This window comes from Salvelinus namaycush, chromosome 3, assembly GCF_016432855.1.
Source record: "Salvelinus namaycush isolate Seneca chromosome 3, SaNama_1.0, whole genome shotgun sequence".
Taxonomy (NCBI): Eukaryota; Metazoa; Chordata; class Actinopteri; order Salmoniformes; family Salmonidae; genus Salvelinus; species Salvelinus namaycush.
The window spans coordinates 62,635,405-62,650,489 of record NC_052309.1 but is presented as its reverse complement, the minus strand read 5'-3'; the positions used below and the strand labels follow the sequence as shown (position 1 = coordinate 62,650,489).

Below are 15,085 nucleotides of genomic sequence, written 5' to 3'. Positions count from 1 at the left end.
ATGGATGTGTGTGTTTGGTTGCATTCTCCCTTTAATCCTTCCCTGTTTTGTTTTAGGCGGAGATGTCTGAAACCACGGCAGCAGTACCGTCATGGCAAGATGCATGTCTCCTCCGGCATGGACGGCTCCAAAAGAGATCAATGCACCTCTATGTCCCACCTCAACCTCATCAGCTCAGGCCACATCCACATCGACACAGCTTCCTCCACCGGGGGTGACCCAGACGCCCTCAAATCAGACCTGTCCTCCACCCGGGATCTCCACAGCTCCAGGGAGGATTTCTTCCGGCACACGCCCCCAGGAAAGGCCCAGCGCCACTCCACGGTGAACACGGACAGTATCACCAGACGTGGCGGTGGGGAGAGTTTTCCCATGAAGGTGACAACACGCTCTACTAACACTAACAACTTGGATCCTCAGCTGCTGCTCCGCAACGACACCCGCAGCTTCAGCTCAGCGGAGGATAATACCCATGATCCTCGACGTCGCCACAATCACAACGCCAATGACAACCAAGCTTACTCCTCAGATCCACCATCTCCACCACCTTTACTGCCTCCCTTCGCCGGGCACTACCAGGAGTACTCTGGCCTGCCCCCGGAGTACTCAGCGTCCCAGACCGGGGACCTCTTAGCCAGGCCCAACTCTCTAAACACCCAGCCCGGCCAGCTCATCTTCTGCCACTCCATGGACCAGATGAAGGAGAGCATGTACCGGAGTGTGGTGCCCACGCTGGTCATCCCGGCCCACTACATGCGCCTGTCGTCGGACCTGTCGGCTGTGGAGCAGGCCTTGGAGAGGCAGCAACAGATGCAGCATGACATGGAGGGAATCCAGGTTAGCATGACTCTGCCCAGGCAGCAGGGACAGGTACACCAGAATCAGCAGCAGAAACCACAGAACCAGCAACAACAGAATCATCAACAGGAGGATGAGGAAGGGGAAGAACCAGGCCAGCAGAGGGAGGACTCAGAGGGACACTCCAACTGGGCCTCGGACCCTAACGCGGCTCCAGTCCACATCCCGGTCCTGTTCAACGACAACACCATATCTCAGATGAACGGAGAGCTGCAGGCGCTGACGGAGAAGAAGCTTCTGGAGCTGGGGGTGAAACCGCACCCCCGGGCCTGGTTCGTCTCCCTGGACGGTCGCTCCAACTCCCTGGTTCGCCACTCCTACATCGAGCTGGGGGGAGACACTCTCAGCATCCCTGGAGGAGGGGGAGGTGGAGGAGCCACGGGGAGTCATCATGACAACAGAGTAGACGTCGCTCGCGAAGCCAACATAAAGCAGCGGAAGGGAAAGGAGGAGAGGAAGGCCAAGGAAGCTAAGGAAGCAAAGGAGGCTGCAGCTGCGGTTGAGAGGAAGGGTCACGCAGGGAAGACCTATACTAAACTCCCCTGCATCGACACCACGGACCCCCCCAGCAGCAGCAGCGAGAGCCACGCTGCCATGTACTCTCCAGAGGACAATTCTCTGGCACCGCTGCTGGATGAGGCCCCAGAGACGACCCCCCGTGGGGGCACGTTCCCCCGGAAGGGCCGCAGCCGGGATAACAGCGCCCGGACCAGTACCACCACTACCACCAGCGAGGTGACACACAGGGACTCAGCCACCAGCCCCGAGGATGGGGAGGATGCCGACGATAAAGACGAGGAGGGGAACAAGAAGAGTCCCTGGCAGAAGCGCGAGGAGAGACCCCTCATGGTGTGGAAGTAAGATATACCTAGGGCTCTCAGGGAACATTGAGCTACAAGAGAACAGGGGGAGAAGAACCACTGTGTCAATGAACGCCTAATTTCTGACTGTGTCCCTTGTAGATTCTCTACAGAAAGAAGAGCAGAGAATATGAGAGGTCTGTCTTGGAGAACAAAGAGAAAGACGTGTGTGAAAGAGATTATGAAGTGAGAATGGAAATCAAACAAAGAAGCACAATTGTCACATGAGTCGAGAAAGGACCAGGTGTTTTGAAGTCCCACATTTGCTTGTAGTCATCACTGAGATCAGTAGCTATATCTGCATCTCGATCAGTAGCTATATCTACATCTCCAAAAACATCACTGAGATCAGTAGCTATATCTGCATCTCGATCAGTAGCTATATCTACATCTCCAAAAACATCACTGAGATCAGTAGCTATATCTGCATCTCGATCAGTAGCTATATCTACATCTCCAAAAACATCACTGAGATCAGTAGCTATATCTGCATCTCGATCAGTAGCTATATCTACATCTCCAAAAACATCACTGAGATCGGTAGCTATATCCCTATCTCTAGAAGTTTCACATGGCTGTGGATTTATTTATTTTTTAAATCATGATCCCTAAGCATGTGGATGGGAACATATGGGAGAGGGAACAAATGGGAGAGTTCCTCTGACTGGTTGGTATTCTGAGATTCTTGAGAAATGCTCAACAATGTTTTTCTCCACTGTGCTGTTAGTAGAATTCCTTGGAAATGTTACCTATCCGATTTTGCTGTTACCTTAGCATTAACCTCAAGTCATTTTTACAGACCTTTTGGGAGGCGTCAGCTGGCCAAACAGAAACTTTTGATTCCTATGGAAAACCAAGACTGTCGGCCAGAATTGGAATGAATTCGTTTTTTTTTTTTTACTCTTTAATCTTGTTTTTCTAACAGATTAGATGGCCTTCTTTTTATGACTGAGTGGTACTTAATGTCATTGAGGAGACAGATCAATGTATTAAACATTGGAAAAAAGGTTGCTGTTGTGATTGTGAAATCCTAATAAGTAAGTCCTAAAACCCAGGGTTTACAACAATGTTGTTATTTCATTTTGTACTCTAAAATTTTCCTTGGAGATAATGGCAGAAAACCACCTCCACGTTACTATCACTGAAACCTGGAGAATAATGCAAACCGTTTTGCGTTGCCATTTTCCTTACTGACAGAAAATGTTAGTCGTGTTTTTTTCTTGCTTTTACTAACCTGCTGACCTGGTGACTTGTAACATTAAAATCTATGGAAGCATGTACCTGACAAAATTATTTGAAATATTCATTAAGCAGCGTGGCTGGAAACAAATTAGAGCATCACAGAAAGGTTTGCTAGAACATTTTTGTTAGCTTAGCATTGCAAGTCTGTACCTTTTTGTTGCAATATCAATTTAAAGCCAGACATGGATTGAATGATACCGACATGTAAAATATTCGCTTAAAAAACTGAATAATTGGGTATTATTGCAAACTTGAAAGATGTTGTGAAAGGAACAGACACGGAGTTGACTGAGTGGAAATCACAATTACCTAATGTTCCCATAAACTGTGCCATATTAGATTGTCAGTAATCTCCACTGGCTCATATTCTCAAATCATCTAATTATTAGCCTTCAGATAAATAAGACAGGAATCCATCAGACCTAAAAATGTTAATGTCCAACAAATCACACCAAACAATTTGTCTCTTAAGTGCCTTTTTTTAGCATAAAAAATAATGGCTTGGATTCAAGGCCTCAGTATGTAAACCCAGCAGTTGTACCATTGTACAACCTTTCAGAAAGCTACTGGCTAAACCTGGGGTTTAACACATACTCTGTAACATGTTTTTCTCATTATTTTCAGGTTACGATATTGAGTCATACACAATGTTAAGCTATTGTTAGCTAATCAACTTTGATTTAAAACAAACAGTACTCAACCTTGATGATCAGGGGTCATTTGAAGGCAATCAAGCCATACACACGCTATCAGGTTTATGAAGTCCAGTTGAAGTTCTATCACATTGCCTTGTGGACTAATATACAGCACGGCCTAAAGAAAATCAGGTGCAGGGCCTTGCCTAAGATGCACAGCAATGGTCCTATCATTTCAAACCTGCATTGTCACAATCCCTGTTTTAAACCCACTGTTTTTTTTATTTGATAACAACACTGTCACCGCTCTCTCTTCCCCCTTTCTCCATTCAAAAGTATGTGAATGACCCTTGAAAGTCTCTTTTTAAGGATTGATACTTTCCATGTTTTCAGTTACTGAGTTGATACTAGTATGTGAAGTGGTTTCCCTGTGGTTTGAGACTCAGGATCACAATGAACATGCATGTTCCTCCTCTCATAAGCATTTGTGCTGTTGTGGTCTTTTTTTGTCAATCAGCTTCTCTCAACCTCAAAATGGTTTGATGCTTAAGCTTGCAGAATTGAGCCACCTGTCTCTGTGAATAAACCAGCTCCGCTCTGATATGGAATCTCCTTTGACTATTTCAGAGAGAGATGTTATGTTTGTTTCTTTTTTGGGGGGGGGCCAGGGTATGTTTTTGGGATGAAGTTAACGTCCAATGTCATTTAAGGAATGAGGTTGGCACGAGAACACTAATAGAGTTATATTGGCCCTACGAGGCACTACTGAATAGTGTTTTATGTGGTGTCATCAAAAATTGACATCAGAAATTGTTCTGAGGACAAGGATAATACTGGTGTTTGACGTCTATAAACACGACACACTTTCAAAGCTCTGACTATCAAGTCTCTCCACCCCTGTCAGTGCAGGGCAAGCCACTGATGAAACTCCCCATATTAGCAAGTGGAGCATCTGTGAATTCTGACAAATCACAGCCGACCACACGATGGTGTCATTGCTGGAAACGGTGTAAATTGGGTGTGTTGTGTTCTGATTAAATATGACTTGAGAAAGGTTTTTTTGTTTCCTTTTTTACAGTTCTTTTTATATTTGTGAATGCCTGGCTAATCTTAATTCCTATAGGCCTACTGTTTGAGTGCTTATACAAGGTCAGTTGTTGTCTCCTAGGCAACAGGCAGAGGGATGATGTGCTGTTATGGTAAACTGGTGCCACCTCCTTTCCCCCTCAGATCTATATTTCTGAGGCAAATCTTTGCTAACTTTTATTGCTTGTTATTAATAATGTTAATATACAATCCAATAATTAAAGCATTTAACAAGTAATCTGTGTGCTTGGAATTTGTACTGTGTGCGTGGCATCAGCAGCTCACAATTGTTTTTCTATGCATTTATTGTCCTAATGTCATTGTTAGCTTTGAAGAAGAAAAAGCAATATTATACATCTATCTTTGTACAATTTCTCATGAAATATAATTTTACCTCGGGATTTGTAGGCTTTACTCATTTTTATTGGATATGGCTCTGGTGGCTCTTTAGGCCCTAGACCAAAAACTCAGTCTGTAAACTACTTGAACATACATTCTAGATTTATAACCCAACACAATGCATAGTCATTAACCATTTTTGCCTAGTGAGAGCCAATGCCAATAGTTATCCGCCAGGTGGCATAGGCCTCTCCTACACCGTAGACTGGGGAGACGAACAGATTTGTAAATCAGGAAGAGATCGCTGATTATCCATGCATATAATGAATATGTGAGCCTGTAGTGAGTGGTATTGTGTTTTTCCCCACTTCATGTCCTAGTGTGTAGGCTTCTTTTTAAATAGTGATTTTGTTTGTTTGTTATTGAATAAGATAATGTTTTCTGCCAGGAGCGCGCCTCAATAAAAACATGACAAGGAGCTTGCTGTGATTGTCGAGAGTGAGTGCGCGTCAACTTGACTGCGCCGTATGCGCGCGCTACTCACAAGAATGCGTGTCTGCTCGGCTTATTTCTCTCCACCTTTCAGATGAGGAAGGGCTATATAGGGAGAAGGGGAAGAGGTCGTTTCGGGAAATAAATTAGCTTCAAAACCACAGAAAGCAGCCACGGGTGGAATGCTTTGGATTGGCAAAGGGGCAGAGCAGATACTATAATAAATTAAACCCGAGTCAATCCCGTTCCAACGGGCAGCGTTATAATCATACCAAGGTCAATACACCGAACGAGCGCACAAACCCACGTCATTTAACGTCTTAGGCTGGGTACTGAATTCGGATACGGGGAAATCACCACCAGAAGCTGAAGATGGAGGGGGTGATGCAGGGGATGCAAGCATACGGAGCGGGGAAGGCTGGAGGAGCCTTCGAACCTTTGACGTTCTTTCAACAGCCTCAAACTATCCTTCGGCTTGTGTGCTGGGTGAGTGGTCATGTTTTGTGTTGTTTATTTGAGCATGTCGTTTTAATAATTCAAGAGTGGAGGACACGGGCATCTGTATGTGTGCAGCAAAATATCTACAAACATTCGAGAAATGTGGAGGATTTGAAAGCAAAGCGATTGATTCCTAGGCAATCTGTTAACCCCATAGGCAAGGCTATATACCCTGCTTACGCACACATTTGAGTGAAAGGGCGTTAATGGGACGCACAGAATAAATATTGTTTTCAGACTATCATAATATTTGACTAGTGACTATAGCTACCTTGTCTAGAAAACCATTTGTGTTAAATTAAAATGTTATGGCTACCACTGAATTAAAGACCCCTATTTTATAGACTACTAAATGTCAGTTAAAGTGGCAATCAGTAGTTCAAACAATTCAAAGCCACACACCCAGCCACTATTACTCTAAAAAGCTGAGGAATGGAGCTGGAGTAATGTAACCACTCTCAAAATCATAGACAGAGCTATGGGATCCAAGGACTGACCATCCATACTATTAACATTCTAGTTTTAACCATGTTTTGAGGGTATAGAGTGTTGGTTTACATTTACTTTGTTTACAAACATTGGAGTAAAAAAAATATATATTTTGTTCTTATGGGGTAAGACAGCTAACTAAGCTCATGAGGTATTTATAAGATATATTGTTCAAGAATCAATGGGTACATATCAATAATTGTTGTCCCTTTTAGATTGCCCCTTTAAACAGGCTGCGTTTACACACGCCAATCTGGAATCAGGGGTAGACGTAACATAATAACCCAAAATCCGGGACATTGAAAGAGGCATGATTTGTTACGTTTGGAATTAATTTGTCGGTGTCATCTATTTCGAATGATATGTTACGAATTACAATTCGTATGATATTTTACGAATTGCAATTAATACAATGTGTTAATACAATGTGAATTTGCAATATGTATGATGTGTTACCAATTCCAATTTGTTGTGGCTAACATTAGCTAGGTGGCTAACGTTAAGGATGGGGTTAAGTGTAACCTGTGTGAAATGGCTAGCTAGTTAGCGGTGCACGCATTTCAATCGGTGACATCACTCACTCTGAGACCTTGAAGTAGTTGTTTCCCTTGCTATGCAAGGGCCACGTCTTTTGTGAAGCAATAGGTAACGATGCTTTGTGGGAGGCAGTTGTTGATGTGTTCAGAGGGTCCTTTGTTCGAGCCCAAGTTGGGGTGAGGAGAGGGATGTAAGCAACACTGTTACGTTGGTGCCGTGACCCGGATCACTGGTTGCAGCGGAGAAGGAGGTTGTCAAAGGGGGAGGAGTAAGTGTAACTGGTGTGAAATGACTAGCTAGTTAGTGGTGCGCGCTAATAGCGTTTCAATTGGTGACCTCACTCGCTCTGAGACCTTGAAGTAGTTCTTTCCCTTGCTCTGCAAGGGCTGCGGCTTGTGTGGAGCGATAGGTAACAATGCTTCGTGGGAGACAGTTGTTGATGTGTTCACAGGGTCCCGGATTCGAGCCCAGGTTGAGGAGAGGATGGAATCAGCACTGTTACATAAGGATAGGAGTTAGGTTAGGGAAGGGTTAGCTAACATGCTAAGTAAACTCAGCAAAAAAAGAAACATCCCCTCACTGTCAACTGCGTTTATTTTCAGCAAACTTAACATGTGTAAATATGTGTATGAGCATAACAAGATTCAACAACTGAGACAAACTGAACAAGTTCCACAGACATGTGACTAACAGATGGAATAATGTGTCCCTAAACAAAGGGGGGTCAAAATCAAAAGTAACAGTCAGTATCTGGTGTGGCCACCAGCTGCATTAACCTCTCTAGGGTATGTGAGACGGTAACTTCCCACCTCTTCAACAGCCAGTGAAACTACAGGGCGCCAAATTCAAATAGAAAAATACTCATTATAAAAATTCAGAAAACAAAACATATTTTACATAGGTTTAAAGATTAACTTCTTGTGAATCCAACCATGTCAAACAATGTTTATATTCAATCCTCAGGTTGTTTTTAGCCTAAATAATCGATAATATTTCAACCGGACAATAACTTTGTCAATATAAAAGGTAAACAAGAAAGGCACTCTCTCGGTCGCGTGCATGAAAAAGCTCTGTGACACTTTAGGGTCCAGTCATTCCGACTGCTCTTATTCCCTAATTTTTCAGAATACAAGCCTGAAACAATTTCTAAAGACTGTTGACATCTAGTGGAAGGCATAGGAACTGCAATTTGAGTCCTAAGTCAATGGATACTGTAATGGCATTGAATAGAAAACTACAAAACCAAAAGAAAAATGACTTCCTGAATGGATTTCTCAGGTTTTAGCCTGCCAAATCAGTTCTGTTATACTCACAGACACTATTTTAACAGTTTTGGAAACTTTAGAGTGTTTTCTATCCAAATCCAGTTATATGCATATCATATCTTCTGGGCCCGAGAAGCAGGCAGTTTAATTTGGGCATGCATTTCATCCAAAATTCTGAATGCTGCCCCCTACCCTAGAGAAGTTAAGTACTGCAGTGCATCTCCTCCTCATGGACTGCACCAGATTTGCCAGTTCTTGCTGTGAGATGTTACCCCACTCTTCCACCAAGGCACCTGCAAGTTCCTGGACATTTCTAGGGGGAATGGCCATAGCCCTCACCCTCCGATCCAACAGGTCCCAGATGTGCTCAATGGGATTGAGATCCGGGCTCTTCACTGGCCATGGCAGAACACTGACATTCCTGTCTTGCAGGAAATCACGCACAGAATGAGCAGTTTGGCTGGTGGCATTGTCATGCTGGCTGGAGGGTCATGTCAGGATGAGCCTGCAGGAAGGGTACCACGTGAGGGAGGAGGATGTCTTCCCTGTAACGCACAGCATTTAGATTGCCTGCATTGACAACAAGCTCAGTCCAATGATGCTATGACACACCGCCCAAGACCGTGACGGACCCTTCACCTCCAAATCGATCCCGCTCCAGAGTACAGGCCTAGGTGCAACGCTCATTCCTTCGACGATAAACGAGAATCCAACCATCATCCCTGGTGAGACAAAGCCATCACTCGTTAGTGAAGAGCACTTTTTGCCAGTCCTGTCTGGTCCAGCAATGGTGGGTTTGTGCCCATAGGTGACGTTGTTGCCGGTGATGTCTGATGAGGACCTGCCTTACAACAGGCCTACAAGCCCTCAGTACAGCCTCTCTCAGCCTATTGCGGACAGTCTGAGCACTGATGGAGGGATTGTGCGTTCCTGGGGTAACTCGGGCAGTTGTTGTTGTCATCCTGTACCTGTCCCGCAGGTGTGATGTTCGGATGTACCGATCCTGTGCAGGTGTTACACGTGGTCTGCCACTGCGAGGACGATCAGCTGTCAATCCTGTCTCCCTGTAGCGCTGTCTTAGGAGTCTCACAGTACGGACATTGCAATTTATTGCCCTGGCCACATCTGCAGTCCTCATGCCTCCTTGCAGCATGCCTAAGGCACGTTCACACAGATGAGCAGGGACCCTGGGCATCTTTCTTTTGGTGTTTTTCAGAGTCAGTAGAAAGGCCTCGTTAATGTCCTAAGTTTTCATAACTGTGACCTTAATTGCCTACTGTCTGTAAGCTGTTATTGGATTAACGACCATTACACAGGTGCATGTTCATTAATTGTTTATGGTTCATTGAACAAGCTTAGGAAACAATGTTTAACCTCACTGGCGCAGGCTAGCGACCCACCTCGACAACACCCGGTGATATTGCAGAGCGCCGAATTCAAAATACAGAAATAGTCATAATAAACATTCATAAAAATACAAGTGTTATACATCGGCTTAAAGATGAATTTCTTGTTAATCCAGCCGCTTTGTCATATTTCAAAAAGGCTTTACGGCAAAAGCATACCATGCGATTATCTGAGGACAGCACCCCGCTTACAAAAGCATACAAACATTTTCCAACCAAGTAGAGGAGTCACGAAAGTCAGAAATAGCGAAAAAATTAATCACTTACCTTTGAAGATCTTCATCTGGTTGCAGTCACAAGAGTCCCAGCTACACAAATGTTTGTGTTGTTCGATAAAGTCCCTCTTTATATCCCAAAAACTCTGTTTTGTTGGCGCGTTTTGTTCAGTAATCCACTGGCTCAAAACATGCGGAAGAATACATCCTACTAGTACCGGTAAAGTTCGGCGAAACATGTCAAACGATGTTTATAATTAATCCTCAGGTTGTCAATTGTCTAAATAATCGATAATATTTCAACCGGACAATAGCGTATTCAATAGAAAGGAAAAATAACGAAGGGCGCGCAAACCAGCACTGCATGCTTCCCCAGTACCCAGACAGAAAGGTCTCATTCTTCTTCATTTTTCAGAAAACAAGCCTGAAACAATATCTAAAGACTGTTGACATCTAGTGGAAGCCATAGGAAGTACAGTCTGGGTCCTAACCCATTAGATACGCAATAGGCATCCAATTGAAATCCACACGCATCAAAAAAATCCCACTTCCTGGATGGATTTTCCTCAGGTTTTTGGCTGCCATATCAGTTCTGTTATACTCACAGACATTATTTTAACCGTTTTGGAAACTTTAGAGTGTTGTCTATCCAAATATGGATACGAATTATCTTTGACAGACGAGGTCCTGAAAAAGGGACATTTCTTTTTTTAACTGAGTTTAGTTGCAGAGTAACAAAAAGTGTAGGTCAAATATATTGGAGGTCAAATAATTTATATTAATGTCTAAAGGCCTGATTTTTGTCATACTAGAGGCACTGTAAATTCAGATAGAAGAGAAAGGCCAGTGCTTGTTGTGCACTGCAACATCACCCACCTTGCAATCTGAATGGAGGCAGTCAACATTTTGAAACTAATTAACCATAAACGTAACTGTTTAAAACCTGGATGTTTTATTTTGAGGGCGTATCTTACCCTGTCCCAACCATAGGAAAGTTACGGGGATTATTTTATTAACACTTCCTCATATCCCATTGATACCAGTATTTCTTTCATGTTCTCAACTTTCTTACATTGTCCAGCAGCCAAAGACAGTCTATGTCATATAACCTTTTCATACGTGAGTGTCGCCCCAGCGTGAGTTGTTTTATGCGCATGATGTCATTATGTACACACTGTTCCAAAATGTGATTATTGCGCAACAGGACAGTTAACACGCGCTGCCTGCTAATTATCTATAGGCTATGTTTCAACTTGTAAATTTCTAATTATTTTATAACAGTTTGAATTGAGGCGTGTTCCGCCTCCTCATTAATTCGCATAGAAGTAACCCATTTCAGCTTTGCGGACAATTTATGTTTGAGGCTTTACTGAGCCGGATAAACGTCCCGGAGCAAGCACCAAATAAGCCTGGAGCTAGCCCATGCTATGCCCATCTCCCGGCGAGAGCTCCTGGGCTACTCCTTAAGCCCACTCCTTGGCTACAATATCCGGACCCCTTCTACTGCCGGTACGGGGCACGGAATCCCGCCGACCCTGTCGGAATACCGACATAATCTGCCCGAGGATTCCAACAGGCCCCTCAGGCGAGACTTCCCCTGAAGGCCCATTCTGCTAACCGTGGCCTGCTAGTTATCTAGAGCATATTGGACTGTTAGCTGATCCATCGGCCAGTTTCTTGGCCCACTATACCCATTTTGCCAATTGAACTTGGACCCCTCTGCTACTTGGAACCCTACTAATTCCACGACTGGTCTATCGACGTCATCGCACGAGGAGGCAAAAACAGACTTTCCCCCATCACGACGGCCATCTAAGGCCCTTCTGCTAACTTGCTAGCCCCAGTCTGCTAACTGCTAGCTTGCTAGCCCCGGCCTGCTAACTGTCTGAATCGCCGTGTCCCCAGCCAGCCCAACCACTCACTGGACCCATACGATTCACTTGGCTGCGCATGCCTCTCCCTAATATCAATATGCCTTGTCCATTACAGTCCTGGTTAGTGATTACGGTCTTATTTCACTGTAGAGCCTCTAGCCCTGCTCAATATGCCTTAACCAACCATGTTGTTCTACCTCCCACATATGCGATGACATCACTTGGTTTAAACTTCTCTAGAGACTCTCTACTCAATGCCTAGGTTTACCTCAATGTACTCTTCCTACCATACCTTTGTCTCTACATTATGCCTTGAATCTATGCTATCGTGCCCAGAAACCTGCTCCTTTTACTCTCTGTTCTTATAGCCTTTAGCCGTACCCTTATCCTACTTCTCCTCTGTTCCTCTGGTGATGTAGAAGTTAATCCAGGACCTGCAGTGGCTAGCTCCACTCCTACTCCCCAGGTGCTCTCATTTGTTGACTTCTGTAACCGTAAAAGCCTTGGTTTCATGCATGTTAACATTAGAAGCCTACTCCCTAAGTTTGCTTTAATCACTGCTTTAGCACATTCTGCCAACCCGGATGTCTTAGCCGTGTCTGAATCCTGGATTAGGAAAATAACTAAAAACCCTGAAATGTCCATCCCTAACTATAACATTTTCCGCCAAGATAGAACTTCCAAAGGGGGCAGTGTTGCAATCTACTGCAGAGATGGCCTGCAGAGTTCTATCTTACTATCCAGGTCTGTACCAAAACAATTCGAGCTTCTACTTCTAAAAATGCACCTTTCCAGAAACAAGTCTCTCACTGTTGCCGCTTGCTATAGACCACGCTCTGCCCCCAGCTATGCCCTGGACACAATATGTGAATTGATTGCCCCCCATCTATCTTCTGAGCTCGTGCTGCTAGGTGACCTAAACTGGGACATGCTTAACACCCTGGCCATCCTACAATCTAAGCTTGATGCCCTCAATCTCACACAAATGATCAATGAACCTACCAGGTACAACCCCAAATCCGTAAACATGGGCACCCTCATAGATATCATCCTTACTAACTCACCCTCCAAATACACCTCTGCTGTTTTCAACCAAGATCTCAGCAATCACTGCCTCATTGCCTGCATCCGTAATGGGTCTGCGGTCAAATGACCACCCCTCATCACTGTCAAACGCTCCCTAAAACACTTCAGCGAACAGGCCTTTCTAATCGACCTGGCCGGGGTATCCTGGAATGATATTGAACTCATCCCGTCAGTAGAGGATGCCTGGTTATTTGTTTTAAGTGCCTTCCTCACCATCTTAAATAAGCATGCTCCAATCAAAAAATGTAGAACCAGGAATAGATATAGCCCTTGGTTCCCTCCAGACCTGTCTGCCCTTGACCAGCACAAAAACAACCTGTGGAGTTCTGCATTAGCATTGAATAGCCCGCGTGATATGCAACTTTTCAGGGAAGTTAGGAACCAATATACACAGGCAGTTAGGAAAGCTAAGGCTAGCTTTTTCAAACAGAAATTTGAATCCTGTAGTTCTAACTCAAAAAAGTTCTGGGACACTGTAAAGTCCATGGAGAATAAGAGCACCTCCTCCCAGCTGCCCACTGCACTGAGGCTAGGAAACACTGTCACTACCGATAAATCCACAATAATTGAGAATTTCAATAAGCATTTTTCTACAGCTGGCCATGATTTCCACCTGGCTACTCCTACCCCGGTCAACAGCCCTGTACTCCCCAAAGCAACTCGCTCAAACCTCCCCCACTTCTCCTTCACCCAAATCCAGATAGCTGATGTTCTGAAAGAGCTGCAAAATCTGGACTCCTACAAATCACCCTCTCTTTCTAAAATTATCTGCCGAAATTATTGCAACCCCTATTACTAGCCTGTTCAACCTCTCTTTCGTATTGTCTGAGATTCCCATAGATTGGAAAGCTGCCGTGTTCATCCCCCTCTTCAAAGGGGGAGACACTCTAGACCCAAACTGCTACAGACCTATATCTATTCTACACTGCCTTTCTAAGGTCTTTGAAAGCCAAGTTAACAAACAGATTACCGACCATTTCGAATCTCACAGTACCTTCTCCGCTATGCAATCTGGTTTCAGAGCTGGTCATGGGTGCACCTCAGCCACGCTCAAGGTCCTAAACGATATCATTACCACCATCGATAAGAGACAATACTGTGCAGCCGTATTCATCGACCTGGCTAAGGCTTTCGACTCTGTCAATCACAACATTCTTATCGGCAGACTCAACAGCCTTGGTTTCTAAAATGATTGCCTCGCTTGGTTCACCAACTACTTCTCCGATAGTGTTCAGTGTGTCAAATCGGAGGGCCTGTTGTCCGGGCCTCTGGCAGTCTCTATGGGGGTGCCACAGGGTTCAATTCTCAGGCCTGACTCTCTTCTCTGTATACATCAATGATGTCGCTCTTGCTGTGGTTGATTGTTTGATCCACCTCTATGCAGACCACACCATTCTGTATACCTCTGACACTGTGTTAACTGACCTCCAGATGAGCCTCAATGCCATACAACTCTCCTTCCGTGGCCTCCAACTGCTCTTAAATGCAAGTAAAACTAAATGCATGCTCTTCAACCGATCGCTGCCCGCCCGTCCAGCATCACTACTCTGGACGGTTCTGACTTAGAATATGTGGACAACTACAAATACCTAGGTGTCTGGTTAGACTGTAAACTCTCCTTCCAGACTCACATTAAACATCTCCAATCCAAAAATAAATCTAGAATCGGCTTCCTATTTCTCAACAAAGCATCCTTCACTCATGCTGCCAATTATACCCTCGTAAAACTGACCATCCTACCGATCCTCAACTTCGGTGATGTCATTTACAACATAGCCTCAACACCCTACTCAACAAATTTGATGCAGTCTATCACCGTGCCATCCGTTTTGTCACCAAAGCCCCATATACTACCCACCTCTGCGACCTGTATGCTCTTGTTGGCTGGCCCTCGCTTCGTACTTGTCGCCAAACCCACTGGCTCCAGGTCATCTACAAGTCTCTGCTAGGTAAAGCCCCGCCTTATCTCAGCTCACTGGTCACCATAGCAGCACCCACCCGTAGCGCTCCAGTAGGTATATTTCACTGGTCAATCCCTAATCCAAATCTTCCTTTGGCCGCCTCTCCTTCCAGTTCTCTGCTGCCAATGACTGGGACGAACTGCGAAAATCTCTGAAGCTGGAGGCTCTTACCTCCCTCACTAGCTTTAAGCACCAGCTGTCAGAGCAGCTCACAGATAACTGCACCTGTACATAGCTCATCT

At 44.7% G+C, this 15,085-nt stretch overlaps 2 protein-coding genes across 2 annotated transcripts in view; both read left to right on the top strand.

Moving 5' to 3' along the window:
- Positions 1-2,996, top strand: part of fam171a2a (family with sequence similarity 171 member A2a) — a 58,884-nt gene extending 55,888 nt beyond the window's left edge. Inside the window, exon 8 of the mRNA XM_038981206.1 lies at positions 57-2,996. Within this exon, the coding sequence (XP_038837134.1) occupies positions 57-1,719 (1,663 nt within the window). The 3' untranslated portion in view covers positions 1,720-2,996. The remainder of the gene's footprint in view (positions 1-56) is intronic.
- A 2,888-nt stretch (positions 2,997-5,884) lies between these two features.
- Positions 5,885-15,085, top strand: part of LOC120043970 (synaptogyrin-1-like) — a 28,561-nt gene continuing 19,360 nt past the window's right edge. The window contains exon 1 of the mRNA XM_038988566.1: positions 5,885-5,998. Within this exon, the coding sequence (XP_038844494.1) occupies positions 5,885-5,998 (114 nt within the window). The remainder of the gene's footprint in view (positions 5,999-15,085) is intronic.